Here is a 14,666-nt window from a genome sequence, read left to right as displayed (position 1 = left end):
ACTGGTATCTTCAGAACTTTGTTAAATAGGAGCAGAGGTGATGGGCATGAGTTTTTAATTAGGAATGGATATTGAATGTTGTCAGTTTTTTTTCTCCCAAGCATCTAGTAAGATAACCATTCTGTTTTTCTTCACAGACCTATTAATAGGGCAAATGATTTTTATAGATTTATAAGGCTAAACTATTCTAGCATTTTTGGCATAAACCCCACATGGGCAGTCTGATTCCAGAGCTTAACTCTTTTTTTTTTTTTTTTTTCATTACTTCCTGGTTCATTTTCAAAATTTTGACATGCTTACATAAATGTGTACTGAATCATACAAACTAGTATTTTAGTTGCTAAGTGATTGGTAAATGAGTTTCAAGGAGGGAGAGATCATTATGGTAAGAAAATGATTTTTGAGAGAGAGGACACTACTGTATCATCCTGAGTATCAGCCACATGGTTATATCTAAAGCTGTTTTTTTACCAGCTCTTTACCTTGGAGGCTAGCTTATGACAGAGTTTTAGCCCTTCAGTGTTTTATTTTCATTGATCAGTTGTAGTGGATTGATCATAAACTAAAGAAATGCTAGAAAATCTCAAATAATGGCATAAGCGCTGCCTTGTGACAATCGGGAAGCCTATAAAATAGAAAAAAAAAAAAGCAGCATGACTAATTGTTTTTATGATTGATAGAGAAGGAAAACAATTGTGAATTTCCTTTAGAGGGAAGATTTGGGATCACATTGTTTCATAACCTTTCTTAATGTGAATAATTACCTTAAAATATTACTGTAAATTATAGGATATCTGTCTTCATATGATTTAAAGAATTTGGAGTTTGTCAAAGGTGATTACTTAAATTGTACAAATAAAATCATTGACTTGTAAATGCAGCCTCTGTTTTACTAGTTGTTACTCAGTTCCAAGTATAAATATAAAGGTATCTCTGCAGGTTTACAAACATGTCTTTGAGAAAGACATTTGGGAAGGTTTATATGTGGTTTATGAGAGTACTTGCTAATTCAGTAATTTCTTATAGATTCCATAGTTCTGTGACTACAACTGATTCACAGCATATGAACTGTTACTACTAAAACGTCATGATGAAATGGGAATTACTTTAAAAATTTTTCTTACCATTGAATTTTTTTCTTTAGGTTGAATGTCAATAGGAGAAATTTTCTCACTGCTAACTTTCCAAATGAATTTGATTAATAATGTAACATTTTATTTGAGTTAAGTTTGAGCATGAAAGTAACCATCATAATTTGAAAATTGGCTCTTATCATTTTTTCAGCATGTTACACCAGACAGCTATATTCCATGCCTTGCAGATCTCTGTAAAGCACTGTGGGAAGTTATGCTCAGCTATTACAGGACTATGGAATGGCATGAAAAGCATGACAGTGAGGAGACTTTTTCCGCTTCTGGTAGGAAATTATTTCATTTTAAAAATTGAACGATAAAACATGACACATCTCTATTACTCCAAGGGAAAAGGCATTCCTTTGTAATTTCAGATACTATTATGGTGACCATTGATAAAATAAAAGTTGAGCAAAGAAAGTGGTTCAGCTACTGCAAAAATTCCATTATCTTTTGGGATTAACTGGTCCAAAGAACTTTTTAAGTGGCTGATGGTACCAGTTTCCAGGAGTATGTGCTGATGGCCATAGGACTGAATTTTTGGGAAGGAATTTTTTCTTTTTTGCCTTTTGATTCATTGTACACAAATGGGATACAACTTGCATTTCTCTGTACACAAAGTAGAGTCACACCGTGTAATCATACATGTACATAGGGTAATGATTTTTGGAGCTTTTTCTTAAAAAAATTCAATATTAGTTACAAACTAGGTAAGACATTGATCTACTTAAATTTACTATGAACTCAATGTTAAATATTCAGTGTTAATCTATTTTTATACAGTTTCAAGCTGTACTAATAAAGTTAGATTCTAAGAATTAGTAAGTATTAATTTTCTTCCAAAAAGTAGGAAAATGAAACTTTGAAAAAGCATGGTATAGAGAGCTAAATTATTTACTAGGCATTCTACTTAAATTGCCTCATTTATATAATTATGTATCTTAAATTGGTTATCCTTAAACAATAGTTGAGATTAAGTATTTGAAAAATACTTTTAAAAACAATACATTATTTTATCAATATTTTGTTTAATGTGGATAAACTAAATAAACTGCACAGGTTTTTTTGTGTGTCAGATACAGTTTAATATAGCTTCAATCAAGTTATCTTAGTACTTTCCAGTTTCTGAAGTGCTTGGTTTCTCTGCCTGGGTAGTACAGGAAACACCCAATCTCACTGATTAAACATGGAATTTTGATAGGTTAGAAGACATCAGTTTAATCTCTCTGTTAACTCATTAAAGCCTCATAAATATAGAAAGCAGAAGCTGAGAGGAAAATTCTGTGGCTGGATCTTCATCCATTAAGAAATACTGTTGAAGAGGGTAAAGGAAGGGAGAGGAGGAGAAAGCAGGGAGGATTAGCTGAAAGTCTGAATTGCAGGCCCCTGGAAAGGGGTTCTAGCTCAGAGGTAGATCACCTGCTTAGCCTGTGCAAGGCCCTGAATTTGATACCCAGCATTAGGGAAAAACAAACAAAAGCCAAGAGATTAAAGACAGACTCTTATTACCCAACCCTTACACATAACCTTTGTATTACCCCTGGGAGCATGGGCTGTGCAATCAGAGGCTTCAAATTTTTACTGCCATGAGAACTTGAAGAGACTATCTTCTCTAGTCACCAGTTTGCTTCTTTAAATGGTTGGTTAAGAAACAAAACAAAACAAAACACATCTGCCCTGCAGGGCTGCTGCTGTAAAGTTTAGAGGGATGTAAAGTGTTTCCATTGGCTATTGTAACTATCATGAAAGAAAATTGATCAAGAGATAATTATAATAACAATTTTAATAATAATCATGAGATGCCTATAGGGCCCATTTGTGTTTGTTTTAATTTAGGTGTCCCAGGAATCCCTGGGCTCGCTGGGATTCCAATTTTTTCACGAAGATTGTCCTGTTTTGGCAACCTTTCAATTTTTCTGGATGTGGACACAACATTTCAGCGACCTTTTTCCTTTTTTAATACATTAAAGAGAAACCAGAATTAACATACATTATATATAAAAATTTATAAATATGTACAATAACTATTAGTCTATAAAAGTTTAAGAATAAAAAAATGAATTCAGAGAACAATATCTCTGTAGTCAACATGGTAAAGCTTGCTTGCTTTTTGCTTTAAGTCAAGTTTACAAACTTACACTAATAGCCTTATATACTTAGTCCTCATTACTAAAATTCCTTGACCCTGAGCTGTGTGTTAAGGGTAATCAGGTACTCTTGATTAGTTTGGAGTCTGTTGATAGTATCTAGAACTCTAAAAATTCACTTGATCACCTGAAATTCTTTCATTTTCTCATTTAGGAATAAAATTATAGGAATCAGTAATTTGAAAATTATTCTTTACAGAACTTCATAAAACTGAAGACTCTTGAATTCACCTGCCAAAGCTCAGTACTGATACAATTTGGAATTCTAAATTCTAATTTTAACATTCTAAATAAAATTCTAAAGCTGTAGTTGAGGCACTACCTTAAGCTTCTCTTTCTCTTATTATCAGATTTACATATAATTTAAGCTCTAGAAATGCTCAAGATGGCCTGGGTATGCATTTGTGGCCCGGCCGTGCAGGGGCCTTTTTCTGGCTACAGAAGACAACCTAAGGAAGAGATAATAAAATACTCTGTTGTTCCACACAGTTCATTCACACAAAGGTGTACTTTCTTAATAAAAATGAATATATATATTTCCAGTTGTCTTAGGGGGAACCTATTTTGAGGTAGATCATTGATCTTACCTGTTGAACTGGATGTTGTTAGACAATTTGGAATGAATAATACTATTATTTATTATGAAAAATATAAAATTATGTATCATTACTTGATTAATTCTGAAATCTTCATTCTTATTGGTGTGCATATCAGTTAGTAGTTGGTTTAATTGGTCCTGTAATGCCCTTGCCTCAGCCTGTCACATGATCTTGGAGTAGCTAGTATGTGACTTAAGAACCTGATCTGTGGGGCTACACTACTCATGTTAGAAACCCAACTCCAGTAATTTATGATTGAATAGTCTCAGGTATCTTTAGCATTTCATTGCCTGAGATTATCTAATCAAATGGTTTTAATCCTAATACCTATATTTTGATATTATTTTGAGTATAAATATAAAACATGCTTTCTGTTTTTTATGCAGATTCACATATGTTAGAAGTTAGATGGAGTTATTTGAAAAACAAAAAAATGTTGAGGTAAATCTAAAAATACATATATTTTACTTTCAGAAGGAAGTAATGTAATAGCTACTGAAGAAACCAATTTTGATCGTGGCTATGTGAAAAAGAAGTTAGAACATGGACTTACACGAATATGGCAGGTTTGGTTTTTTTTAAATTATTTTTTTCAGAGGACTAATAGGAATCTTCATGTCACAATTGTTTTAGAAAATCATTTTAAAATTTTCTGTATTTGTATTCTTTGCAGATTTAAAATGTTAGTTTTTCTTTGGAACAAGGTTGTCATTTAATTTAATTTCTGTATTTCAGTTGCCAAATATACTGGTCTACAAGTGACAGTAAAGTTTAAAAATGTCCATAGAAAATATTCATAAATTTCTTGATTACATTTTTGCTATTACAGTCCTAGCAAACTTATGCTTTCCTAAAGAATTCTGTTTTTTTGAAATTGAGATGTTTTGCTTATTTTTATTTCATTTTTTCATGTTTTCTTAATTATTTTCTCTAAATTTTAGAAAAAGTAGGTGACTCATGTAGGTTAGATTCACTAATGAAAACTTTTCAATGAGTTTTATGCCTTTGAGGGAATCTTTCATGCTTATTGACTGAAGATACCTGTTTTAGTCCATATGAACTACTATATATAACAAAATATGCTACACTAGATAGTTTAGAAACAACAGATATTTGTTTCCCACAGCTGGAAGCTGAGAAATTTAAGATCAAGGCTCTGGCAGATTTGGTGTCTGTCACCAACCTGGTTCCCTTGTTCATATTTGGTGTTTTCTTGCTCTACCCTTATATGGTGGAGACAGAAAGGGATGTCCCTTTGGCCTCTTTCATAGTGGTACTAATTCTGTTCATGAAGGTTCCACTTTTAAGACCTCACAAAGTCCCCACATCCTAATAACCATTACCTTGAGGTTTAGGATTTCAACCTGAATTTTGGGTGGGTCCACACATTCACATCATACAATATCTTCTTAAGCTTTTCTTTCAGTGTAGTGACTCAGTTGTCATAATCAGATAATATTGTAACTTGTTAAAGTTTGGTACTTCCTAGATAAAAGAGTAATTTCTTAAGGGTAATTCTTCTTTTTGGATTTCTTGGAACCTTGGAAGGTTGTAGAACCTTTGATGACCTTTTAAAATATGTTGATTTTTCTACTAAAACTGATTTTTAGTTTGATTACTTTTTAATGTGATTTATTTTGAAAAAAAAATCAGTTAAGAAAAAAAATCTTCTAAAATGTCACTTAATATTCATAATTTAGTATTCTAATTCTTAATAATTTTATAGTAGATATGCTTTTTTAACTTATAATTTAAAATATATTCATATGATAGTGGTAAGAGCTTTGACTTTTACATTTTTTCTTAATGACCACATTAAACTAATTTTAAATTTATCATTAAGTGGATTTGGGCCACTTTTATCTGAAAATTATGTATAAAGGAAAGAAAATCTTATGTTGATTAAATATACACCCAGGGTCAGATGAGTTGTTTCTGATTTAGTTTTCTAATAGAACCCTCCTTAGTTGAAATTATAGCATCTGTTTTAGTCTTTCAGCGCTGTGACCAAAGGACCTGATGAGAATAAATTAAAGGAGGAAAAGTTTATTTTAGCTCATGGTTTCACAGGTTCAGTCCATAGTGAGCTTAATTCCTTTTTCTGGGCCCAAGGTCAGGCACAATATTATGGTGGAAGGTTGTGGCAAAGGAAAAGTTGCTGAGGACATGATAGTTAGGAAGCATAGAGATAGTCAGATAGTCAGTGCTGTGCTCACCAGGAACAACATACATACTCCAAAGGCACACCCCCAGTGACCTACTGCCCCCAACCACATCTTACCTGTCTGCATTTACTACCCAGTTAATCCATAACACTGAATTAATACTCTGAATAGATTGCAGCTGTCATAATCTAATCATTTCACTTCCAAACCATAACATCTAATCATTTCATGTCTAAACCATAACGGCATCCATGGTAGAAATTTCTGATAATGCAGTGTACTTTGAAATACCTGGCGCGCACGCGCGTGCACACACACACACACACACACACACACACACACACAGAGAGAGCGAGCACGCACAAGTTTCCATTCAATCTTACAACCTGTTGACTTTCATGATATAGGAAAATCTGTTAAATATAAAGTTCTGTAAACTCTTTTCGCTTAAGCATTTGACTGGTTAATGGAAACCATTTTGCTTTTAAGTATAGATAATTGTGTTCCACCTTTCAAGCTTTAGAGTAGTTTTACCTCCACTATATCCCTAAACCCAATTCTCAACCTGTTCTAGATCAGGACTTTGCATACTTTAGGAATGTTTATTAAATTGAAATTTCAGGGCTCAGTGCTATTGAAAAAAGCAAAAGCCTCTGAAAAACTTATTTTTATTTTTTGGTAACAAGGTCAGCAGGCAAAATCTGACTTGAATTGAATTCATTTGGCAGCAGAACCTGACCAGCATTGTCTTTAGGGTATTGATAGTATTTACTATTCCCATTAAAGTAAACATTCATATGTTGTGGGGATATTGCTGCAGACCCCAGTGTAGTGATGTTATATATGTTATATGAACTTTAGTACCTTTCTAACATCTGAAATCCTGAATTCCAAGATACACTTGGCTAAGGATGGATTCAGATACAGCAGTGAACAAAAGAAAGAGTTGGAATAAAAGTAGAGAATTTACCTGTATTCAAAGAGGATTTTTTTCCCCAAAGATGATTTCTGTGTTTCAGAGTCAGTTGTAAGAGAACATCTCTCCCCATAATCCGATAATCAAGATATACTACAAAATTGTGTGTGTGTGTGTGTGTGTGTGTGTGTGTGTGTGAACAGTGTGAAGAACTTCCATATGTGGTACACCTTCACCAAGAGACCCATTTAAGTTCTTTCACTGTCTCAGACATGCTCTTTGCAAAAAAAGGATCAGTCTAATGCTATTTGCTGCATTTAGTTGTCATATCCCTTCCATCTTCTTTAGTATAGGTGGTTTCATTAGTCTTTGACATTTTCGAAAATCACAGGTAGGTTATTTTGTAGAGTATTTCTCAATTTGAGTTTGTCTGATGTGTTTTTATTAATTTCAGGTCACAGGTTTTTGAAAGGTTTATTATGGAAGTGAGACTGTGTTATTCTCACTCCAGCCCTTCAGATGGCACATGGTCCCAATTTATGTCATTGCTGGCAATGTTGAATTGAGTAAGGTGCTTCCACTGTGAAGTTAGTTACTCTTGCCTTCTGATGTGTACTTATTTGGGAGTAGATGGGCTTTTGTTAGCTTTTTGTTGCTGTGACCAAAATACTTGACAAGAAAAATGTGGAGGAGGGTAAATTTATTTTGGTTCATGGTTTCAGTGGTTCAGTCCACTGTCATCCAGTTCCATAGCTCTGGACCCTAGTTGAGGTAGAACATCATGGTGGAGAGGCATGGGCAGAAGAAAGCAGCTCAGGACATGGCAACAAAGAAGCAGAGAGAGAACTCTGTTTTGTGGGGACAAATTCGAAATCTCAAAGGCACATCCCCAGTGACCTACTTCTTCTACCCACACCCTACTTGCTTATAGTTAGCACCCAGTTGGATCTCTCATAATCCAATCATTTCACCTCTGAACATTCTTGTCTCACAGATGACCTTTTAGAGGACACCTCAGATCTAAACCATAATAAATACAAATATCTTTTCTTATCCAACTTCCACTCATTCATTAACTTTTGTTTCTGCCGATGTTTCTTATATGATTATTTTGCATTTTTTGTTATCAGTGTAATTATGTTTTTTTCTAATGCTAATTCTCATTCCTTTGAGAATTGTCATTCTGTTGTCATCCACTAGTTTTATAATATACTTATATTTCTTATTGCTTATGTTATTTGTATTTTAATGATTTTTAAATCATGATTTTTAATTGTTATTGTTTCAACATTTATTAGTTGGCATTCTAATACAGGGAAGAGTTTTCTTTCCATTTACATATTCATTTATTTCTAGCACTTGGGAATACTATAAGAGTATATGTATACACATACATATGCATACACATATACATATGTATTTGCAACCACATATATAATTCATTGTATAGTCTGTCATTATTATTATTTAATTTATGGGCATTTGTCTGTGATGTGGTCATTTGGAGCCCCCGTCAAGCTAGTTTTGGTGTTTTGCCATAATTTCTCCATCATTTTTGGGGACTTTCTTTCTCACACAAAATGTTCCAGACTCATGTTGGACCTTCCTGTTGGAAGGGAATGGTATTTGGAAACCAAGATCAGACTTTAGTTATAGCTGTGTTACTGCTGCTGGTGGGTTTCAGGGCCTATACATGATAAGACTAAGAATTCTGTGTACACACACACACACACACACACACAACAACAACAACATGTTATTGCATCTGTATTTATTTTTGTACCTATGCATATACATTGAAACCATAAGTTTACACTAATAAATCTAGTTTCAGTCCAAGATAGGGCTTATTCTTGCTTTTTCCCATTCCATATTTACAATTCCCCACTCTTATCGGCAAGAAACATGGTTCCTATTATCCTCAATATGTTTATCTATTTGCTCAGCCTTGTAGGTAATGAATCTTATGACCCTTCTCCATAATCCTCCTTGTTCTGGCTTTAATGGGTTGCCTCCCTGCCATACTGGGTTTTGATCCCAATTTAGACAGGTAGAACAAAATATAATAAAAACAAGGAATGCATAAATGTATAGTAGAATAACAGCAGACTGTCCATTTTGACTCTCAATAGTTTGTATGTAGTTTGTCAGAATAGAAATACTTTTGACCCAAGACATTATAATCTGTATTTAATTCAGTGATATCATTCAGTATGAAAGAAGACTTTATCATCATTTCTTTATCCTCTGTAATAATGTCTGCTGAGGAACCCTGTTACTCTGTTACGATTCAGTTTGGCTACTTTTAAATAAAGTGTTGATCGTCCAAATTTTTTTTTTTATCTTTCAAAATTTGATATGTGAAAGTGAGTTTAAAAATACTTATTAATATCTCTTTTACTGTAGAAAATTAGGATTGTACTATTATGCATTTTTTTTGAGATTTTCTTTTCTTTCTATGTGCCATTCACTTCTAGAACTCTTCCTGAAGCATTTGAAAAATGATCTCTTTCCTTTTTGTACTGAGGATTAGGTTTTTTCTATATGTATTTTAAATCAAATTTATTAATTGTATTCTATAATCTTGTTTCTTTTTTTGTTTATTAATCTGCAGTTCTGAAGGAGTTTTAACATTGCAGGATAATCGTTTTCTTAGGCTTTTCTTTTTTATAAATTTGGTTTATATTGGAATGCCATATTGACTGATGCTGAAATGTGAATAACCACCTTACCTTTTCTTTACATGATTTCCTACAGTCATTAAAATAATAGTGCTTTTGTTCGGAGGCATTTTGTGAATTCTAGTTTCCTTAATATTACCACTTCTATCTTTATTTCATTCATATTTGTCCAACAGATCTTTCACTATTTATTTTATTTTAAATGTTTTGTAGTTTATTTTATGTATGTCCCTTATATATGTAAAAATTTGCTCCTTTTTTGGGGGGAAACTTTAACCTTTTTTTTGGAGGAAAGGTACAGGGGATTGAACTCAGGGGCACTCGCCCACTGAGCTCAGGCCCTATTTTGTATTTTATTTAGAGATAGGGTGTCATCGAGTTGCTTAGTGCCTCGATTTTGCTGAAGCTGATTTTGAACTAGCAATCCTCCTGCCTCAGCCTCCTGTGAGCCACTGGGATTATGAAACACTTTATCTTTTAATTGAGAAGTTGAACATTTAAAAATTTTTTAGTTACTATAATTTTGAAAAACTATTTGCTGGTGTTTTTTACTCATTTATTTCATATTCTAAATGATGTTTTTTATGAGTAATTCCTTATGTTTCTACTTATTTTTGGTTAACATTTTTATGATATCAGACTATTAGCCTTTGTCCTTTTATGAGTTCTTATGCTACATTGTTTCTTAGAAAGTTCTTTCCCATGTAAGGCTCAGCTATATATTTATCTGGTAATTATGAGTATTCATCTAAATTTTATATTAATTGCTATATCCCCAGTACTTAAAGAGTCCTACCTACAACATTTTGGCTTTATTAAATTAATCTGCAACTTAATTTTTACTCTTGAAAATATATAAAAAAAATTATTTAATCCATTTTTACATTTCTTTTGATGAAGAAAAAAATTTTTGTTGTTTTTGGTACAGGGGATTAAACCCAGTGCACTATAGTACTGAGCTATATACTCAGCCCTTTTAATTTTTTGTTTTGAGACTGAGGTCTTTAAGTTTCCCAGGCTGGCCTTGAACTTGCTATCCTCTTGTTTCAGCTTCCTGAATAGCTAGGAGTACAGGTGTGTGCCACTGCACCTGGCTCAAAAGAGGATTTTTTCCCCTCAGAATTTAAATAATTTTCCTTTCAGTGCTTTCAGAATAATTTCACCCCTTACCTTTCATTTGTTGCAAGGTACAGTGAAAAAAAGGAGATTTTGGAGGATGATAGACCTGGATTCAAGGCTTAGTTTTGTCAATCACTGAGGATCTAAGGATAATTACATGACTTCTTTTTAGTTTCTCTGCTCAACAGGGCTGCTATTATCCTTAGATAATACGTAAAGTTCTTAGCATAATGTGTTATGGGGGTTTCTGCCACATCCTGCGTGAATGAGAAAAGGTTTAACTGCCAGAGGACAATGTTGGTTATAAATCAATCAATTACCCATAAACTTATCTAATCAGTAAACACACAAGAACCAGTACTCTTTTTAAATGAGAGGGGGTGTGACGGGTCGGGCCATGCCATATCTGACCTCTAACAGATCTCTTTTATTCATAGTTGCACAGGTGAAGGAGCCCAGAATGGAAGGGGCTTCTTCCGTGATGAGCCGGATGAGGTGGAGTTAGGGGATCCAGTTTGCTCAGGGAAACTGTATAACCAGGCAGGGAACCACTCCCACAGTGCCACATAACCCCAGAATCTGGAATAGAACTTCTTGTTTGCCAGGTCTAAGAAGTCAGGCCTCTGTGTCATGAGGCTTAACCTTGTCTGATTCTGCTAGATGAGGATGACTTCCCATAATATGTGACAAAGTAAACAATCAGAAAACAAGTTTTTAGTACTACTTGTGTTATGGTGTACATATGAGGTACCCCTCAAAAGCTCATGTGTGAAACAGTGCAGGAAAGTTTAAAGGTGAAATGATTGGGTTTATGAGAGCATTAACCTATTTAGTGCATTAATCCAATTGAATGGATTAGCTGGTGATAACTATAGGCAGGTAGGGTGTGGCTAGAGAAGATAGGTCACTGAGAGGCATGCCTTTGGAGTATATATTTTATCCCTGGTGAGGGGAGCTCTCTGCTTTCTGGTGCCATGTCTTAAGCAGGTTTCCTCCTCTGGGCCCTTCCACCATGATATTCTGCCACATCTTGGGCCCAGAGCAATGGAGCTGTTCATCTATGGACTGAGACCTCTGAAACTATGAGCCCCAAATAAATTTTCCCCCTTCTGTGTTGTTCTTGTCGAGTCTTTTAGTCACAGCAGCAAAAAAACTGACTAAAACAACTTTTTAAGACATTATATACATTATCTACATCTATATTGTGTACTACTTCTGAGTTGTCTTTTGTCTATTGATTTCTGTATATATTGTTATATTGCTAGCATTTTTTAATCTTAAGTAGTTTATAATGTTTTTGATGTAGGTAGTATATAACTTTCAACTTTAATCATAACTTTTATCCCATATTTACAAAGCTTTATTTTGTAAAAAGCAGTTATCTAATTTTTCTAGGTGAACTTTAGAATAATTTTTCAGAAGAAAAGTTTTGGTTGGAATTTTATTGAACTTATGATTAATTGGAAAAATTGACATTCCTCATTTAGTCTTTATTACTCGAAATTTATTGAAATTTCAGTTTTCTTTTTGTATGTCACTGTAGTTGCTAGTTTTTTGTTTTGTTTTGTTTTGTTTTTTGGGGGGAGTGGTTACTGGGGATTGAACTCAGGGGCACTCGCCCACTGAGTCACATCCATAGCCCTATCTTGTATTTTTATTTAGAGGCAGGGTCTCACTGAGTTGCTTAATGCCTTACTTTTGCTGAGGCTGGCTTTGAACACTTGATTTTCCTGTCTCAGCCTCCCTAGCTGCTGGAATAACATGCATGGGTCACCGTACCTGGTGTTAGTATTGTTCTGATATTTCTTATCAGAATTACCCTAGTGTATTCTATTCTTAATCTATTTTAAATGAATTTCTCTATTTTAAGATTCTTGTTATATGTACCTGAAAGCTTTCAATTTTTATGTATTATGTATATTACTTGTAGTCACTTCTAATAGTTATTAATCTTTAATTGAAGCTTCTAAATGACCAACTGCCATGCATAAATAAAGACAAATTTTGTCCTTATTTATATCCTTTATAAGGATCTAATTATTTTCTCGTGTTAGGTATTTGTGTGTCTTTTACAATGGATAGAATTTTGTAGAACTCTTGAATTGTGGTGATGATTCTGACCTTTACTATTTTTGTATCTGATATTCATGGGATTGTCTCTGTTTTATTGCCCTTGAGGGTGCTGGCTACTGGCCTTAAAGAGATTGTTTATAAAGTTAAGAATGTGTATCTGTCTCATTTTACATATCTGTGGAATAAGTGGTTTTGAGAACTTTCTATATTTGAAGTTTTTTTTTTTTTTGGTCTTACAGGATGTTCAGCTAAAAGTAAAAACCTATTTGCTTGGAACTGATTTGTCTATATTCAAATATGATGACTTCATCTTTGTTTTGGATATAATCAGCAGGTAGTATTTGAGATCTTATTTTAGTTTGATTTAACCATGGTAATCAAAGAAATCATAAATTAATGAGTTGTATTTAACCTCTTCATGAAAATGAAGATGAGTATACATTCATAACTAATTGCAGCTGGGTTTGTATATAAGTGTTTAAATTTTTCTGCCCTTTGGATGTTTATAAAACATTATGAATTTGTGATTTTTTTAGAATTTTTCCAAATATCCAATTTTTATGATTTGTTTTCTTTGAAGAAAGAAAACACGAATTTTTTTTTTTTTTTTTTTTCTGTAAGGATGTCATAGAAATTTACAAAAACTTTGTTGTTCAACCAGGTTGATGCAAGTTGGAGAAGAATTTTGTGGTAGCAAGTCTGAAGTTTTGCAAGAATCTATTAGAAAACAAAGTGTCAACTATTTCAAGAACTACCATAGGTAGGAACTCTAATAAGTTATGAGTAATCATAGGTAATTGAAGATAGTTTTGTCTAATGCTTATTCTTATAATTGATTTAAACAATTACTTTTGAATTTGAATGAATACATTCTGTAGCTCTAGTTTAAGGATGTTTCACCAAAAATATGATAAAATGTCATTATTTATTCATAGTAAATATTAATATATTTTTTGTCTTGGGACATCTCAAATATTGAAATGATTTCTTTATGGGTAAAAGATGATCATTACATCAGGGTTCACCAAAAGAATTTAGCCACTGTTCCATACCTATATGTACACAGTGCAAGTAATAAGGAGGTCCGATCAGTAGAGGCAGTACTCAGAGATGGGTGCTTAAGAGCTTCTGTCTTTTAGGAGTAAGACAGATTGTGGAGGGAACTTCATGATACTCAGATACTGACTACGAAACCAGGATCATGTATTACAATCAATACTGCTGTATTTAGAAAGGGTGACAGGAATGGTTTTAGGAATGGAGGAAGATGGGAAAGAATGTTTATACAGCACTGTGAGTGTATCCTTAAAATGTTAAATTGAGAGGAGAGAACCAACATTAAACCTCTCTTGATACAAGCTAGACCCTGAGCTGTGTCTCTTACATACATTTTTTCATTTGAATTGAGTTGTATCTTACCCTTTATTCTGAACTTGCACTTTTTACCACTAAGTTTTGATTTTGTTCATATTTGGTGCCAGAGAGAGTCAGGATTTCAAATTCTGCTTTCTCTCTTTGTTCATAGTCAATACCTGCTCACAGTGATATATGCCATGTCAGTAGAGAGATTATTAGACATCAAATCACTGATTAATTAAAATTAAATAGATTTAGATACAAGTTTTTTATGTTAATTGTAAACTATTAAGTAGATTGCTTTGAAAGGAATTTTAAGTTGAATCTGTACTAAAGCATAGCCTTTGAGTTTCATAATTGAATGAAGAAAATTAAAAAACAAATTTAGTTTAATAAACATCAGGGAAACAGTGGTTAGGGAACAGCATGAAACCCTATCACTGTTTTTATTTATAACTTCCTTTTGTGCTAAAACAG

At 33.3% G+C, this 14,666-nt stretch overlaps 1 protein-coding gene across 3 annotated transcripts in view; it reads left to right on the top strand.

The window, feature by feature from the left end:
* Positions 1–14,666, top strand: part of VPS50 (VPS50 subunit of EARP/GARPII complex) — a 120,194-nt gene that overhangs the window by 49,657 nt on the left and 55,871 nt on the right. For 2 of the 3 annotated variants that reach the window (XM_079152088.1, XM_079152087.1), the window contains exons 13-16: positions 1,285–1,417; positions 4,354–4,445; positions 13,073–13,167; positions 13,495–13,593. In XM_079152088.1, the coding sequence (XP_079008214.1) occupies positions 1,285–1,417; positions 4,354–4,445; positions 13,073–13,167; positions 13,495–13,593 (419 nt within the window). Of the gene's footprint in view, positions 1–1,284; positions 1,418–4,353; positions 4,446–13,072; positions 13,168–13,494; positions 13,594–14,666 lie in introns of those variants that run through there. The other variant, XR_013765905.1, reaches the window with a different exon arrangement.

This window comes from Sciurus vulgaris, assembly GCF_902686455.1.
Source record: "Sciurus vulgaris genome assembly, chromosome: 8".
In the NCBI taxonomy this organism is placed as follows: domain Eukaryota; kingdom Metazoa; phylum Chordata; class Mammalia; order Rodentia; family Sciuridae; genus Sciurus; species Sciurus vulgaris.
The sequence above is the reverse complement of the archived record's forward strand: the minus strand, read 5'-3'. Positions and strand labels throughout refer to the sequence as shown.